General features: G+C 46.0%; 5 protein-coding genes across 5 annotated transcripts; 2 read left to right on the top strand and 3 right to left on the bottom strand.

Moving 5' to 3' along the window:
* Positions 1–1,635: 1,635 nt before the first annotated feature.
* On the bottom strand, positions 1,636–3,176 carry GL218_03237 (uncharacterized protein; the record flags this gene model as incomplete). Its single annotated transcript, XM_033579787.1, has 2 exons — positions 1,636–2,668; positions 2,911–3,176. 2 exons carry the CDS (start codon positions 3,174–3,176, stop codon positions 1,636–1,638), a joined length of 1,299 nt encoding a protein of 432 aa, XP_033437298.1.
* Positions 3,177–9,033: 5,857 nt separating this feature from the next.
* On the top strand, positions 9,034–9,510 carry GL218_03238 (V-type ATPase assembly factor PKR1; the record flags this gene model as incomplete). Its single annotated transcript, XM_033579788.1, has 1 exon — positions 9,034–9,510. One exon carries the CDS (start codon positions 9,034–9,036, stop codon positions 9,508–9,510), a length of 477 nt encoding a protein of 158 aa, XP_033437301.1.
* A 575-nt stretch (positions 9,511–10,085) lies between these two features.
* Positions 10,086–10,636, top strand: GL218_03239 (Small nuclear ribonucleoprotein Sm D1; the record flags this gene model as incomplete). The annotated part of the gene is made up of 3 exons (XM_033579789.1): positions 10,086–10,099; positions 10,201–10,250; positions 10,338–10,636. 3 exons carry the CDS (start codon positions 10,086–10,088, stop codon positions 10,634–10,636), a joined length of 363 nt encoding a protein of 120 aa, XP_033437302.1.
* A 403-nt stretch (positions 10,637–11,039) lies between these two features.
* Positions 11,040–11,804, bottom strand: GL218_03240 (eRF1 methyltransferase catalytic subunit MTQ2; the record flags this gene model as incomplete). Its single annotated transcript, XM_033579790.1, has 1 exon — positions 11,040–11,804. The coding sequence occupies one exon, from the start codon at positions 11,802–11,804 to the stop codon at positions 11,040–11,042; it is 765 nt and encodes a 254-aa protein (XP_033436667.1).
* A 580-nt stretch (positions 11,805–12,384) lies between these two features.
* GL218_03241 (putative nonselective cation channel protein) lies at positions 12,385–14,570 on the bottom strand (the record flags this gene model as incomplete). The annotated part of the gene is made up of 5 exons (XM_033579791.1): positions 12,385–12,656; positions 13,385–14,237; positions 14,293–14,356; positions 14,404–14,463; positions 14,530–14,570. The coding sequence occupies 5 exons, from the start codon at positions 14,568–14,570 to the stop codon at positions 12,385–12,387; spliced, it is 1,290 nt and encodes a 429-aa protein (XP_033436666.1).
* Between the last annotated feature and the right edge of the window lie 2,333 nt (positions 14,571–16,903).

Consider the following 16,903-nt stretch of genomic DNA (forward strand, 5'->3'; position numbering starts at 1 on the left):
TGTTTTTGGGGGTTAAACTTGTCAAGGCTATCGAACTTCTAGACCCTAAAAACATTAACACCGGCGTTTACGGAACGAAAGACCTGACTAAGCGGGACCCCGAGTGCCATGCACGGCCAAGGAAGGCCGGTAGTACGCGCGGCATTACCGTTGATTTCCCGGGGTTTGGCTATGTCCAATGTAAATTAATAAACTCCACGAGCCCTCATATCCATGACAACCGTTGACTCCGCTACTTCTCTACATATTTAACCCCTGAATAACCCCTATATCCGGCCTTCTATAGAACAGGCCGACTAAACTTGGATGAAGTAGGTATGACGCAAGTAGTGATACCTATTAACTATATGTAATTAGGGATTAAAAGTAAAGAGTTGCTTAATTATTAAGTTCCAACTTGAATATAGTAACAAGTTACCTTCAGGATATTTATAGAGTGAATAGGACCATTAAGAATACAATCGACAACTAATTTGCATAACTACAGCTAGTTAACCGGGAATTCGAATATTAGATGAAAGTATCGTCTTAAAAAAGCCCCCCAAAGACCAATGTCAATCTCAAAGCTATCCGCATAGTTGTTACTCAGCGTAGCTGCTCACCGCTTGATGGTGATATTACCAAGGCTTGGTGACTAGTTAGATTAGTAGCTAGAACACAACGGAGTAGCCGAGAGGGGCAGAAGGGGGAGACATAAGGGATTGTCCAATAGAATTCCAGTTACAGAATCTCTGATAACTACCGAGAGGAAAGGCATTGGTACCTAAGTTAGAGAAGCATAGAAGCTATTCGTGACTATCTTTCCTATTGACTGCAGTTTGACGATACCAGTTAATATGAAGGACAGAAAGATACCAAGGAGATATACAACCCACAAGTATTCCAATTAATAGCAAGTCAAGGCAAGTACCAGCGTAGGTAGTTTAGTTAAGCAGTCTAATCTGGGATCTTCATTCAACAGTCTATCAATACGGTACAATCTGCATACTCTTTCTTCGTCGAAACTCTTATCGTCCCCGTATATCCCTCCCCCTCCAAAATACCAAAAAAGAAAACCATACACCACTCTCGTATACCAATCCCCGCCCGTTTAACCAAGATGATAGCAGCATAACATTATTCGTGAAATAAACCCCCCGCTTCCCTCCCTCCCCCGAAGAAGCAAGCAATTTGGACAAGGTGTATAAACGCCGAAATGTGATGATTGATATTTGCACCTGGCGGTGAGTAAGACTGGTGCGAGCCCTCTATATGTGTTCCCCACCCCTTCCGTCAGAACGAGATGATAAAAATATTAGAATAAGAAGAGAGAGAAAAAATAATGAGAAAATGTCGTTCCGCATGCAATAAATAAATAGTGACCCGTCCTTGTTGCCCGAGAAGTGAAAGTCGTAGTATGGGTATGATACGATATGGTAAAATCTCCCAAAAAAAATAGTAATAATAATAATGAATAATCGCAGGAATACAAGCTATGCTCCCTCGACGCCCCTATAACCCGCCGTCGCCGCCACATGACCACTCCTGGTTATGCAAGAGTCCGTGGTGATACAAGTTGAAATCGAGGAACGTTGCTCGTAACGATGACAAACGCGGCCCGTGATCTATAAGCCGTAGCCGAAATAGCCTCTCCGACTAGTAAGTCTGCTGGGCCAAGGCAGTCCCGGGATATGGGCCTCCGAAGAGGACATACTGCTCGAACGGGAAGCAGCTGATAGTCTTCCGCGAGCTGCGCACCCATTTGGGGCGGGGCACCTCCTCCCAGTCCTCGTTCGTCAGGGGGTAGAAGTTGTAGGCTTCGTGCGAGGGCAGGTCGTGGTGCTCGCACTCGAAGATGCCCTCGAGATGGAGGCGTTCTAGCTTGGGGATCTTGGCGCGGAGCCCCGTGAATAGCGACTTGAAGTTGCCCTCGTACATATGGATGCCTCCCAGCGACACCTCGAAGGGCTTGGCGAGTCCGCGACCGCCGAGACGTAGCCGGCGAAGGGTGGCGCCATGCCGCGCGAGGAAGTACTTAAGGTCCTCCTCCTCACACGAGACACCCTCGAGCGTCAAATCCGTGAGCTGCTTGTACGTGAAGTCGTAGAACAATTCACGGAACGACAGGGCGAACTTGGAATTCTCGCTAGAATAGGGGTGAAATGCGAGTTTCAGCTTTCGCAGATTCGTCGCGAGCTGTAGGATGCGACCGAGTCCGTTGACGGCCTTGAAAGCTGAACTAGGACCTTGCAGTCCCGACGGGTCGAGAGTTAGGTTGAGGGTCTCCAGACTACTAAACGACTGGGCGTGCATAAACCAGTGGGTGCGATGGTCCTTTGAACGGAACAATTCGAGTGGAAGTCGATCCACCTTGAAAGAGGTTAGAGGGACTCCATGGAGTGAGGAGATGATAGCATCTAAGTTGCTATACGTCTGGGGTCGATCCAGCTTCCTGCAGCTCGGGTAGTCAAAGACCTCCTTCAGAAGGTCATTTTCAAGAGGACATTGGGTGAAAGTAATCTCAAATTCCTTAAGATTCGGAAGAGAAGAACATGCTTCTCGAAGATCGTCAGCCCTCAGATGCAATGGACCAACTGCCTTGCGCCCCCTTTCGATCCTATCGAATTCCTGCCTAGCCGCTCCCATTAACTCATTACGGTGATCTGGAGGCGTGACGAAATGTTGAAACCTAAGACACCATGTAAGCAAGTCCAATTGCATAAATTGAGAAGAATTGGGCCAAATATCGGCCTATAGTATGCATATAGTATGCATATAGTATATACATATAGTATACGTGGCTGTCGTATTCGCGTAGACAGCATTATGATAAATACTTGTGTGCAGAAAATGCAGTCTTGGCGATCCAAGATATGATGATTTGAGAATTTGTGAAATATTAAATGAAGAGAAGAAAAAAAAGCCTCTTACCATGAAGTGCTCCATGCGTCGTAATAAGATAACTCGCCGAGAAATATGCAAATTGATGTGATGCTGCCTCTCAATCGGTCGTGCAGCGCGATGGAGTGTAATCGGTCGATATCATTTCTCCAACCGACAGCGGTGAACCTGGAAGATAGCAAGAATTCATAGCCTACATCTGCTAACATGCGAGTGACCTCTCTCAGATTCCTAACTGACTCGGGTTCGCAATGAGAGAAGACGAGTCTCATAAGCTCAACTGGCAAGGTATCCATAGGGAACGGTATGAGGTTGTAGATTGTAGATATAAAAATATAAAAAATAAAAAGTTGAGGTAGAGAAAAATAAGAAGTTAACCAAGACTGGTGGACTGAACTGCTAGTGGTAGTAGTGGTGGTGGTGGTAGTAGTAGTAGTAATAATAGTGGTGTTAGTGGTGTAAGACGAGAATGGGTATAATAATTTCCAAAGTCCGCCAGTTCGAAGAGCCTTGAAAATGAACAAAACGCCGTTACGGAGTGAATTCTAGACGAGATTTCGAAAGAAAGAAAATACAAAACCTCGTAGGCGTTCCCGAGGAATTTTTCTACTTGGAAATGGCGGTTAGTTAATAAGGCACCAAGAACGGCCGGAGCTCGTACTCAACGAAATGGCGGAGAGGTCGATGTTTGGTGCATTTCCTTTTCTGCAACAAGCCTTTCCGAATCTAGGACAAAGGAAAAAACCGCACCAACTATCGGTGAGAATGAGACACACATATACAATGTACTGAATGTACTAAAATTTCATACTTTTCTACTTTCTTACGGACAACAACATGGAACTAAAAGAAAAAAAAAATTTCTATCCCCCAAATGTTTCGCTGTGAATGGGTCCCGCTGAACAACCCAGCTCAAGGGGCTGAAAGGATTTCTTCTCAAGGTGAGATGGCGGTAAGGCAACCCCCTGTACAACAATGATAGATATTGCTGGGTACGGTGAAGGTGAAGGAGAAACGACGAAACTTTAGAATACCTACGTATAACTATAGGTATATATGTAATACTATGCATGTATATGTATGTAATAGTTGGAATAGTGCGAGAAGATCCCGGCATCTAATTGTGACTACTGTGACTCAAAATCTCTACCTACACCTACATACGTAGCCGGGCCCCCTCCCAGTGAGTCCAGGGCTGCTAGGTTCCTGCATTAGGCCTTCATAGGCACCGTCCTGCACCGTCCTGGGTCAGTCTAGCATAAACTTGGCGGGATTGTACCGATCCCGAGCCATGATTCGTTCCCTCAACCCTGGCTTGATTTAGCGGGACGATACAGCTCAGCAGTGGCGTTTTTTTTTCTTCAACGTTATCTTCGAGCTGGAAAGTTCCCCCCTTGCATTTGTATTGTATTTGGAAAAAGACGGAAGACAAAGTGCGAAGAATCGAACACAATTTTCTTTTCTTTTCTTTTTCATAGTTAATATTTCTTTTTTCCGCTTTTAGTACCTTATGTAGACACGGGAGCTGAGTCCTAAGTCTTACGTTTGCTAAGCGCTTTTGAAATTCATGTGCTCGTGTCCCAAGTAAGAAGAGCCTTGTACCACGGTCTGCTCTCGAAATTTTAAATACAACTTAACGAGCTCCAAGCCATTGGGGGCCCGAGTCATACTTCATAGCCTGCCGTGCCTTGCCTTGAATATAGCGACTTTGTCATCATAGAACAATATCTCACGTAACCGAAGCCGTGCTGCTGACCCTACTGTATCGTCTTCTTGTAACGAGTCCGTCTCAGACTCAGCATCATCAGACACATCAGTCATGTCATCCCCAGCGTCCGCCGCTCCCGCATTGACGTTGTCCTCATTCTCGTCATCATCTTCATCATCATCGTCGTCCTCTTCCGTCTCTTCGTCAGCCTCACTGCCGTCGTCATCATTGCCCTCGTCCATATCGATCACGATAGGCACGTCTTCATTGTGATTCCCACCCAGACCGACATCAGAACTGCCATTGGTACCGTCGCCTGACCGAGTCTCTAGTATCTCGAAGCATTTACTGCCTATACCTACGTAGCAAAGCTGAATTTCTGTTCGCAGCGTGATAATGTCAACTAGCTGGAGAGCAAGCTCTTTAGGATCGAAATTGCCAGATATATACCCTAATATATGAGTCAAGTGCAGAGAGCGAAGCTGTGAAACGTTTGGAAGCCGTTGGAGGAATGGATGCTATAGGTGTAGCACCGGTTAGTGTTCGCCATCGTTGCTATTGCGGTTAATTTAGGCTGGAATGTGTGCTTACCCAGTCCTTATAATCAATTGCCACAGCAAGTTCTCTAAGATTTGGCATTCGCCCGCTGGTAATGTAAGAAATCATTTCGCTACTAAGCACCCAACTTTCCCACCGACGGCCCTCTCCCGACTCGTCCGAACTATCGAGAAGGAGCTTCTTGAGGCTTAACCGATGACGCTTTATCGCGCCCTTGAAAACTTGGTCAAGCTTCACGGCTGGATGAGGCGCCCGCCGTCGGTCCTGCAAGAAAAGTACCTCTAGGCTATTAGGTGCGAGAGTTTCCTTAATAAAACTAACCAAGGTATTGGAAGGAATATTGGTATGTATGTGCTTCAATGCCAAGTGATACTGAGTTGGTGTTCCAGGGGGTGAACCATGGACCGGGGGTGTAGGGTGAAATTGTCTTTTTAGGGTCCTCCAGAGGTGTTCAACAAACATGCAATCGAGAATCGTAAGACTTGTCAAGACGCTCCAGTCAAAAGCTTTTGTGCAAACCTGTATTGATAGCGGTACCCGTTCGAGTTCCAACGTCTCTAATTGGAGCTTTCCGTCAAGACGCTTTCTTTCCGTAAATGATTCATTGCTGCCCTGACCTGAAACCGTAGAGACACCGGGCCGCTGCTGATTCAGGGGCGGTATTTCTCTGGGCGTTGTGATATTCGGGTGTGTGAACGGTGAAAGACCACCGTTAGAACTTGAGCCGAACCCGCCTCCAAATTGCGCCTGTTCCGAGGTGGGATCAGTCGAATCCTTCGTCTGAACTTTTGTGATCGGCTTTCTTCTTATATCATATATTCTGCCAACCAGTACCCCGAGGACCCCCCCTAGTCTCCTTTCTCCGATCTGACTTTCTCCGGGCCAACGGGCATCATGATCAATTTGCTGCAACGTGTAGCTATCCCAGGCCTGCGCAAAGTCTGCCATACGAGCTTTCTGCGATATCCCGATTCGGAGTTCTCGGAGGTAAGATCTCGAACGCTCGATTAGCACTGATATCTCATCTAAGTATGCGAGCTCATCGATGTCTAGAACCGTCAAGCTTTTGAGGGGTGGTAGAATGCTGAAAGTTGGATACTCGACGTGACTTTCCGAGTACTTAATTGGCTGTGTTACAGACGGATGGAAATCACTAGGCAGAGTATTGCCGACAGGAGTCACTGTACTTCCAATAGGAACAGAAAGAGGCGGCAAGGGACCTTGGATCGGGCTAGAAACGGAGGATGAAGCATCTTGGATCTCGGAATTATCGTGCCAGCGAACCCAGACCTTCTCCAACTTAGATTGGCCCTCTGGATAATGATCTTGGAGGGATGCTAAGGCCATGAAAACCTCAGATAAAACCCCTGTAGGCATATCCCATACGAATGTTTCCAAGTTGATCATCTTGCCGACAGCTATTGCCACCAATGTTCCTAGCATCTTCCCGCTCTCCTTAGTGACCATATACTCGGATGTCCAGTCCTTAGGCCCGTTACCGAGGGAGAATTTACGAGTATATCTTGCATATTGGTTGTTGGAAAGCCTCCCAGAGGATTCCAAGTAAGGTAGAGAGCTCCCTCTCAGCCATCTTGCCCGCTGAGCAAACTTACTACCTAGACACAAGGTTGCGAGCCCATAGGTCAGCGCATCGACGTTTTTACTGTCGGACGGGGGAACAGTATCATCTGGCCAGACTATATCGAAGCGGGCGTAAATATGAGGTATAGCGAGATAATAGAGTGTGGAATTCGTTAAAGCTAACGATGTTAAGTCGTTCGTGTGGGTCACCTAGCATGCAGATGTCAGTAGACCTTACATAGGACCTATTCATAGGTGTCTCCAGCTTGCCTCCTTAACGATGAGCCTCAAAATGTCGACCGGAAGGTCGAGAAGCTGTAACGGCCTAGGCTTGGATTTTATAGCTTCCCATTCTCGGCCTTTGCCTCTAAGAAGTTTGGATAGGTTCGGCACAGGCGGGTCGCGGATAGGAATATCCGACGATGAAGATTCCGGCGGATACTGACCGGACTCATGTCTCGTTTGCGGATGCGAAATTAGAAGGTCCTTCAAGCTGGCGTGGCTTGAATCCGCGCTGCTAGCCATGATACTTTGTTGATGCTCGCCTTGACTTACGATATCGCTTGAAGCTAAAGACGCCCTGAAGCATCGAATCGCATGCTGTCAGCGAAGATGGGTACCGCCAATTATTTATATCGGGGCTTTAGATATTAGATGGAAATAACTAGAAGACAGTATTATTGCGTCGCGCGAAATAGATGTTATACGCAACTCCCAGCTACTTAGTGAGTAGCAACTAGTAATATGATCGTCGCTGGAGCGCTGGAAGAGCTATGCACTACCTAAGTGGGCAAGTTAATATTTGATAACCAATGTACCGTTTCGTGGGTAAGCGATTCAACAAGGATAGCAGTGATTTATTTAAAGGTATAAAATAAGAGCCTGGAGGGTGGCTCTAACCGTATGTCGTAGGGTAGTGATTGTGAAAGAGGTATGTATTTCATTAGTTTCAACTCAGGCGAGGCTTGCATCTAAGTTTCCCGTACTTGACGCCTTTAACACAAGAACCTCTAAGTGGATTTTAATTGGTTTGTCGCATGGGGTAGGCAGGATAGGCGTGGGGCACATGGCGCGTAAAACATAAGGTTGGCACCTAACTCAAAAGGGATCTACGAAGAAATACAGCGGAGGTACGGTAACAACCTATCGATAAGATATCTAATCTTGGGTAGTAACGTATAATATAGATATCAATATGGGCTTCAAAATCCGGAAGCATCTTATTGATGATATAGAAATGGAGTATATATTATGTAGTAGATTCTATTGGATGGGATCAAAGTTGGCTTATCATCATTGCTTCATCGTTACCAAGCTAATTTCTTACGAGACACAGCACGAAACTACACCACGGTTCATATGAGAGGAGAGAATTCAACTATTCCTTAACGTATATTTCGATGACATAGCTTCTTTATAGTCCTTAGACCCTAACCTAAAACGATCTTCATACCTATAATTAGGTAGTTATTCGTTCTTGGATTTAAATGCCTACTTGACCACTAACTTAAATCGTTTAATATACCTAGGTAGGTACATACATATAAGTCAGCATATAAACTATAAAAATTGACGTCGCACTGATCAGGCATACCTGCTGCCCTTTTGAATTACACTAGAGGTTAAAGTCATGAGGGACTAGAAGCTGCCAACCTGAGCCCCTCCAAAGCCCCGCCTCTTTTGCATGTATATTGTACCTCCCCGCGACGTTTATAGGTATTTACAACAGAGCATCCGCTTTCTTTCTCCTAATTATTCTCCGGTTCTTCCCAGCCTCTTTATTCTTGGGTTTTTAGCTCATAAGTCTGTTTTGGTTGTTACCTACGACTTATATTTGCCGTCAACTATTTTATTTTTCCGTGAGGAGCTGATCAAGCTTTGGACTAGGTAGCTATCTCCGACATTATATAGATTTGGTACCCAGGTAGGGAACTTTACCTTTCTTGCCCCGCTTGACTGTTTCCCGTTTCCCGTTTCCCGTTTCCCCCATCGCGCGCTTTGTGTCGTGGCTAAATCGATTAGCTAACTCGACCAGCTTCTTGCGCCGTGTCCTATTCATTTGTCTATGACTACATCGGTGACTGCCTAACAGCACACTGGCCTTAACTCAAGTCAGTCCAAGTACTCATCGGAGCTTCTAGTCTATTGCCATCTCCTATTTAAACTAACCGCCTTCCGAAGCTAACTTTACAACCCTCTAGATTAATCTAGGCCACACAAGAAATTGTATTTACTGTCGCATATCGATTCAAGCCCGATAACACTTGTCGCATCTATAATCCGAGTTTCGTTATACGTTGGAAAATATGGCAGGCTTCGTAACAGATCTCTGGGAATCAATCTTCACTCCCGGAACGACTCCAACTCTCCTCGTCGCTACCAACGCTACATTCGCTTGTTTGCAGCTCGTACTTCTTCTCTTATTAGTCGGAACATATAGTATTCACTTCGTTATACTCTCATTCCTGTGCGGGGGGCTTTGGTGGGCTATCAACTGGTTCGCAGCCGAGTTGAGAGTAGCACAAGCCAAGGAGGCCCGGGACAAGGCACGTTCCGAACAAAGAGCAGTTGCACAATCCTCGGACGAAAGCGAAGAAACCGAAGTAGAATCCGCTTTCATCGCAAAGGGAAAACCTACCACAGGAAGCAAAGAAGTGGAAATTATAGAAAAAGCGGGAGACCTGAAGCTTCGAACGGAACTTTCGTCCGGAACAAAATCTAGTGTTAGTACGGAGGATGAATGGGAAAAGGTATCCGAAAATGAGAACGAGAAGGACAAATAAACTATGACCTATGACCTAGACGAATATAATTATATACGCTTGGGTATGAGGTGGCATTTGCACGAGCATTTGTAGCGAGGTTGGGTCAGTAGCATCGATACCTTTGCATTTCAATTTCAGAACTTCAGCGTTGATTAGCATCTTGCTCTCCTCTAAATCTGCTAGCATGTTTATAGATGAAGGGATATTTCATATTAGATTTAGCCGTTTGTCAATATATGCTTATCAGTCAATATTTGCCTGGAAATAGTCTAACATATAGAATATATTTAACTTATCCATCCCTGTTCAGAATGCAAGATTGAAGCTTTCAACTACAATGAAAATGTCAGTATAATAGTAATAGATACAAAGGTACTTCTGCATGTACCCAAGTACCTAATCGGGAAAATAGCTGTGAGTCACGTGACTGTACGGAACCTGCAATTGACGGCCTTTAATTTTCACTACCCTAGAACTTCGCCTTGTAACCAAAGCTCACTAAACGCGACTGTCCGACCTTAAGCTTCCAACCAAGAATCCGAAATACAAACCTCAAACCCCATTATCTCGCAAAACACGAATAATCAGCTAAGATGAAGCTCGTTAGGTAAGCTTAGCCTACTCCCACACGGCGCATAGTTGTGTGCTAAATCAAGTATTCACAAAGCTACGTCTACGGCTCCGGTGCTAATCGTGATGGTTTTCCAGGTTCTTGATGAAGTGCGTCAACGAGACGGTGACGATCGAGCTGAAAAATGGTACGCGCTACACTAAACCCCTTAATTAGAAATTGGATAGAGATGATGTTATCTTGCTATACCGTGGCTAACGACGGCACTATTTAGGAACAATCGTGCACGGCACAATCACGTCGGTCTCGCCGTTGATGAACACCGCCTTACGAACAGTCAAGATGACCGCCCGCGGCCAAGACCCCATCTCCTTGGACACCATGAACATCCGCGGTTCTACGATCCGCTACATCATCCTGCCCGACTCGCTGCCCTTAGATACGCTCCTGATCGATGACTCGGTGAAACCCAAGAACAAGGCGCGCAAGGAGGCTGCGGATAGAGGTATCCGGGCAGGCGGGCGTGTTAGAGGACGAGGACGAGGCCGCGGCCGTGGACGGGGTAGACCGTGAGAGGGAGAGCCCTAGTAGCAAAGCTTTAGGAGTATCGGTGATGCTATATTATAGCATACTTGCGCCTCCGAAAGGACAGGTCAGGACAGATGGAGGAGGAGGAGGAGGAGGCTACGTTACAGGTTTAGGCAAATGTCATGAGAGTCAAGTCGAGAAACAGAGTACGGAAGACAAGTTGGTGGGCATTACTTCTACGGCGTTGGGGGGTAGGCAAATGAAAACACAACACACACAGACACAACCATGAAAGAATGGCAAAGCTGGTATGGCTCCTTTGCAAACACTACTTAATTTTTTCTTTCATGCCGAGCTAGCTGAAAGCTCACGAGAACCAAACAAATAAAGTCCCATTGGCAACCAAAAAAAAAAAAAATCCTCGTCCTGCGTGCTGTTACCTAACAACCTACTCTGCCCAGATCCTGATGATCTGCAACTTCTCCCATCCGGCCTGCTTCCCACTAGTCCCCACTGTCGCGACCTTCCACGCTTCTCCGAGGCCTAGGATCCGCTGCTTGACTTCGTCCGGCTTGTTCTGCGCGCACAGCAGGATATACGCACATCCCCTGCGAGAAAGTACTCGGGGCAAGCTATTAATCAGCCGGTCCGTCGTTTCCATCCCATCTCTACCGCCCGCGTAGGACAGCGAGAGCATATACGAGTCGTCGTCAAACGTCGGCTCCGCACCCAGATGCGGCAAATCCGCCTGTCCCGGCTGCTTGGGCAGTTGGGGCGTCGGCACGTACGGCGGGTTGAAAATCAAGACGTCTACCGACTGGTCCCTGACCGGCGCAACTAGGTCCCCCTGGAACGCGCCGAGAAAGCTCCCGTGCGTCGTCGTCGTCGTCGTCGTCGCGGCGGCGTTTTCTAGTGCGGCTTTTTTCGCCGTCTCGCTTGTCGCTTTGCACGCGTACCCGTTGACGTCGACGGCTGCTGTCAAGACGTTCCGCGATCCGAAGAGGACTTGCGCTTGTGCGTTGACGAAGGCGATGACTACGCCCGACCCGGGGCCTACCTCGACTACCAGCGGGACATAGCCGTCTCCGAAGCGGGTCTGGAGGAATGCTGTCTCGGAGGCGGAGGACAGCGTGTCTAGCAGTAGGAAGGAGTCTTCCGCCGGCTCGTATACTCTCTCGTACGCCACGTGTGAGGTATCGGGCGTGGGCAGCATATCTACGCTGTGTTAGTCGTTGAAGCAAATCCGGATTATGATGGTGAAGAGATACAGAGTTAGGTCGAGCTAATAAATTTTCCTATCATAAAAACTCAAAGCACGTGATATGTTTGTCTTATATGGTGGTAAGACAACGATGAGTATGTATATTGATTCTAGTTTAATAGACCTCGACGATGGCTAATAATTTGTTATGTGCTTAATACGAGTAGATGTAAACCTGGTCATGACTGTAGCCATTTATTTGCGTGTCTAGTTTCACGAGAGGCTTCACGGCCGGAGCCTATTCGCAAGTACCCTTCACTCCGCCTAAGCCAGTATTACTATTGCCTAGCGGTCGTGAGTTGAGTCGAGTTTGATGTAACGTAAAACCGGTACTTGGTGTTGATAATAATATCTTGGTAGTGGTAATCCAGAGAGCTATTCGGCGATTAGTATATAGCATTCGACCACATCGTAAACAAGGGCCATAATATCCAACATACATACCCATAAAGCAAACGCAGCACTCCCTCTCCCTATCCCTCTACGCCTAATATGCGATACGCAACTCCTTTTCCAGCCACACCCGCGCACCTCACATAACAGCGCACTCGCATCCCGGATCGTATTTACTCGGGCCGAACCCCCAGCGCCAGCGACTCTTAATATCCATGATCATGCGAGTCATGTTTTTGTCGTAGCAGCCCGAGAAGCGACAAGCAGGACACAAGCCCGTCGCGTCAGCAATGCTCGCGGGCTCGCGCGCGACGCCGTCGCCAAACATGCTGCACGTGTTGAACCCCATGCCTGGATAGCACGGCTGCCAGATCTGCAGCCAGTGGTGCCTGCAGCAGCGACTGCGGAAATCTATGCGATGTTAGTATATAGGTTAATATATCGAAAACACACCGTATAGACGGGAGCGGCAAATGCAATAACAGCTTATTTCAAGGGAATATACATACGGATCGTTCTACACATGTCTCTATTTTTCGCGGCGTAGTGTGTATTGTTTAGCAAGTAGAGTCACTTGTAGATATATGTAGGCTAGGTAGGTAGGTATAGATGTAATTGATATTGCTAATAGATGGTACCTATTTGTCTAATATCAGGTTTAAAATATTACTCAAGAGTTATTATTTGCCTAGTAAAGAAGGAAAGAACAACTACCTACTTCACGATAAAAAAATATGGCAGGGACATTTCCTTCGTCTGAACTTAAGATCCGGAGTGCAGGTGCTTGTTTAACCTAGACAAACACTTACACACACACGTCCATGTGCCTGCCAATTCTCTCGTTGTTCAATTTACACCACCAATGGAGCTAGATGTATTAGTATAATTTTTTGGTGGTATTGTTCACAGTGCCTTTTGGGACGATAACTAATTCGGACCACATATTTCGTATTTGTTCAAGTGTTAAACCTCCTAACACAGTATTCGATATATGCTATTTAAAACTCTCGATTCCGATTTATACCCCGTTTGCTCAAGCTATCTCGTATGTAGGTACACTTTTATTAATTAGAAGGGTTTAGCCGTACTACCACGGATAACTACCTGGGTAGATAAGTTAAGATATTATATCCAGTTACCATCATCGACCCTCTGCTCCGAGGTGTTTCCGGCATTACCATCGCCACCACCACTATTCTCGTTACATAGCCTTGCTAGCATCTCCTCGATCCTCGAGGCGGTGTTCTCTAATGTGCCTAAACGGCTTGATAGATCCTCGATCTCGGACGATTCACTCATGATGGAACGTATCTGGTCTGTTAGCATCCCATATGGGGCTATAGAATCCCTGCGGCTCGGCGTTTTAGGTGGTGGCGGTTGATTCGACTCGTTGTCTTGGTTTTTACTCGACTCTACTAGCGTCGAACTTTGCTGTCGAGCAAACTGTCTTCTGATCATATGATGTGTTAGCTCATCGTCGACTGCAATGTCGTGTTCAACTGAATCCGGTGGAGGAATATCAAAAACAGCCTGGATGTCCCCATGGCTTGTTATCCTCCATTTCTCCCAAAACCAGCTCCGGGAACGGCGTTTCTTTGGTAGCTGTTCTGTCGGGTATTCCACCAATTCCGTATCTGACCATAGGAGTTGCCTCTCGATCCCGGCGATGAGGAGTAGTACCGGTAGATTGATTGCTCTGACGGTTGCTACGTGAATCTTGTGGAACCAACGAGGACTGACAAAGAATCTCATCGGAACTAATACGAATAGGGCAATGATGTTAAATGGAGGTTGGTAGGCGAATATCGCGTCGCTTTTCACACCCTCGAGCGTCAAGACCGCTTTTCGAAACTGGATCTCGGCGGTAGCATTGGAGACAATAGTACCAAAAGTATTCGAGAGCATCGAGACCAATATTGTTAGGAATAGTGTGTTACCCAGGAACGCGAATGTGACCATCAAGGTCGGTCCTAGAAGCCAGTGAAATTCCCCCTGTAGGGCACAATGTTAGGGAGGCAAGCAAATAAGCATTTCCAGTCTCACTCACAGAACGTGAAATACCAGTGCCATCCAAACCGAACCAAATCCACAGCATCCATTTACTGATTGTCCTGTGCATAGTTAGTCTATGAAGAACTTATGCAATTGAAATACTTACACGATATTGTGGCGCCCTTCTGCGAGCCATACCATAGAGAGCAGGAATCCACAAAAGCACCTGGTCGTCATCAGTCTCACGTAACTTCATCGGGTAGTAGCGTGTAGTGTGCTTGGGTATACGAACCAGGCTGCCAGGGCCGTAAGCAGAGTGAAGTCCGCCATCATAGATCGTAGAGATAGGAACACTAAATTATCCGATAACAAGTTGAACGCTAGCCGAGGTACGAGCACTGGAGCTCCCATTGCAAGGACATCAAGGGCTTGTTGGCCTGGTTCAGGCTGCCCGGTTCTCCAGCCGTATATTCTTAATATCAAATATATCCAGTAGACCAACGCGAACATGACATCCAAGAACGACCAAAGATTTTGCGTGTATACGTTCCTGTTATCTTCTTTAGCAGATAAAGACGTTAAATGGGCAAAGTAATTTACCATCCATGTGCCAGGATCGTTGCAAATTGATCAAGAACCCAGCCGAATGCGTATATCGAAAACGCCATCTCAAAAACGCTCAAATACTCCGGGTTACGCTCAAGCATGAATAGGAGATATAAGATAAGGAGAATAATGAACTGGGTTATCTCCAGTATGTTCCTCGTGCGAGGCACTACTAGCCGATACTGGTTAAGTAAGGGTGCCTCGCGGGGTTCATATAACGAGATAGGCTTTAGTTTGTATCGATCCGGTATCATATCCAGCTGCTAGAGTTAGCAATCATATAGGTCACTGTATAGGATTAATTTATTATAAGAGGATTGTCTGCTGGAGGATGGCGGATAGCTTCGATCGAAATAAAAGATTTTTGTCACATACTATTATCCTATTAGACTCAGAAAAACAAGAAAATAGGAAAACCAAGTTAATGTAATGAAGTTGAACCTATCTCATACATACCAAAAGTGGTTGGAGTATAAATGACTTGTCCAATATAGATTGCGTTGACACTGATATCTGTAAGTTTCGTAACAGATTCTCAGCTGGAGAAACTTACACTTTTTGACAATGTGTAGAACTGAGAAAATGCTTGCTACTACTTAGGATAGCCACCTCAAGTGCTGGTAATGTCCTATTTTGGCTCCACGTAGGACCAAGAAAGGCCTCTTCACGAATCTCCTCTGGGGCATTCTGAAACGGTCCAAACCCAGTAACCAGAATTTTGGCTAAAAGAAGGAGTCCTTCCGAACCTGGATTATCGTCGCCAAAACGTCTTAGGATCCGGGTAGCCACAAGCTCACAGAGGGTAGCCCGTGTAAAGTGAACGTTTTGTCTATTGGTCATATGCTCCTGCTCATGGAGGAACTGTGAGCGGTTCACGAGCAAACAATAAACTACTTCGTGATTAGTTATATTTCCATAGTCTATACAAGTAGGCACTAGGATGAAATATAGTATACAAAAAACTTAGCGCAACAAGTAAGTGCACTTACCGATAGATATATCATCCTGTTCGTATAACTTGTCTACTAGCGGCCGGACAACTGAAATATTGAGCCGGAGGTCTGTTAACTGCTCGAGAGTGAGAAAGTCTTCAACTATGCTAATGACATCTCTTCGTATCCTATGGATATTTGTATACACCGGCAGGTGGATGTGGTCATTCGTATCGTTACCGAGGGGTGGTTCTTGTTCTGGCGGGCCAAAAACAACACGACTTAAAAGAGGCTGGTGTTCAGACTCCTGTAGTCGAAGCGCCCGCCGACGTGGATTTAACATGGTGACGCCTTGAAATTAGCATTCAAAGGAGAAACCCAAACTTGCACTTAGTTCATCGGGTTCCAATATCTCGAAGAATCCTAATTGCCTAAACCAATGGAGGCGTACAAAATAGCATCAAGCTTCACAGCCAATGATTGCGGATTCTACTTAATTAAAGAAAAAATAAACCTCTTATAAGATGCTGCGTGGTATCCGATTGCCTGTTCGTGGACTGTCGTTGATGTAACTCCGAGATGTTGTTGTCGTTAGGACGAACTGAGGCTTAAATGTGCCCTGGGTTCGTGTGATAAGTAGGTATATAATTTTCGTGATGAATACCATATAGGTAACAAGCTGATTTAAGAAAATATTTACGCTCAAATTGACATCCGTCTTCGAAAAGTAATAAAAGTTGTTAGTTAAGCTTTAGGTGCCTAACTTTGACTTGGGATGACTTGGTTATTTGTGTTTTACCTTTGAATTGTTACTTGAGCTTTACCAAACTCCTTCTTATTGGTATAGTTTTAAGTTTGATATTATTGATAGCTGCACATTGACGTCGACGGGGCTTTTTGTTTCACACATGCAAGATGCAACATCTGACAGGTTGGATTGCCTATGTAGGGGCTAAGGTGGCACTGCAGCAAGCAAACCGATAAGATAAGGATAGCTTTTGCTCCATTGGGTAAAGCCCCAAGGCTGCCGGTTGTCGATCGGTTTTAATCTTAGGGGACTTCAAATAAGCAATAGTTTTTACTTTCAACCCAAGGATTGGTCTCTGACCTCTCCAAATCACAACTATA

The sequence above is a fragment of the Daldinia childiae genome (genome assembly GCF_008694065.1).
Source record: "Daldinia childiae strain JS-1345 chromosome Unknown Scaffold3, whole genome shotgun sequence".
NCBI classification, from domain to species: domain Eukaryota; kingdom Fungi; phylum Ascomycota; class Sordariomycetes; order Xylariales; family Hypoxylaceae; genus Daldinia; species Daldinia childiae.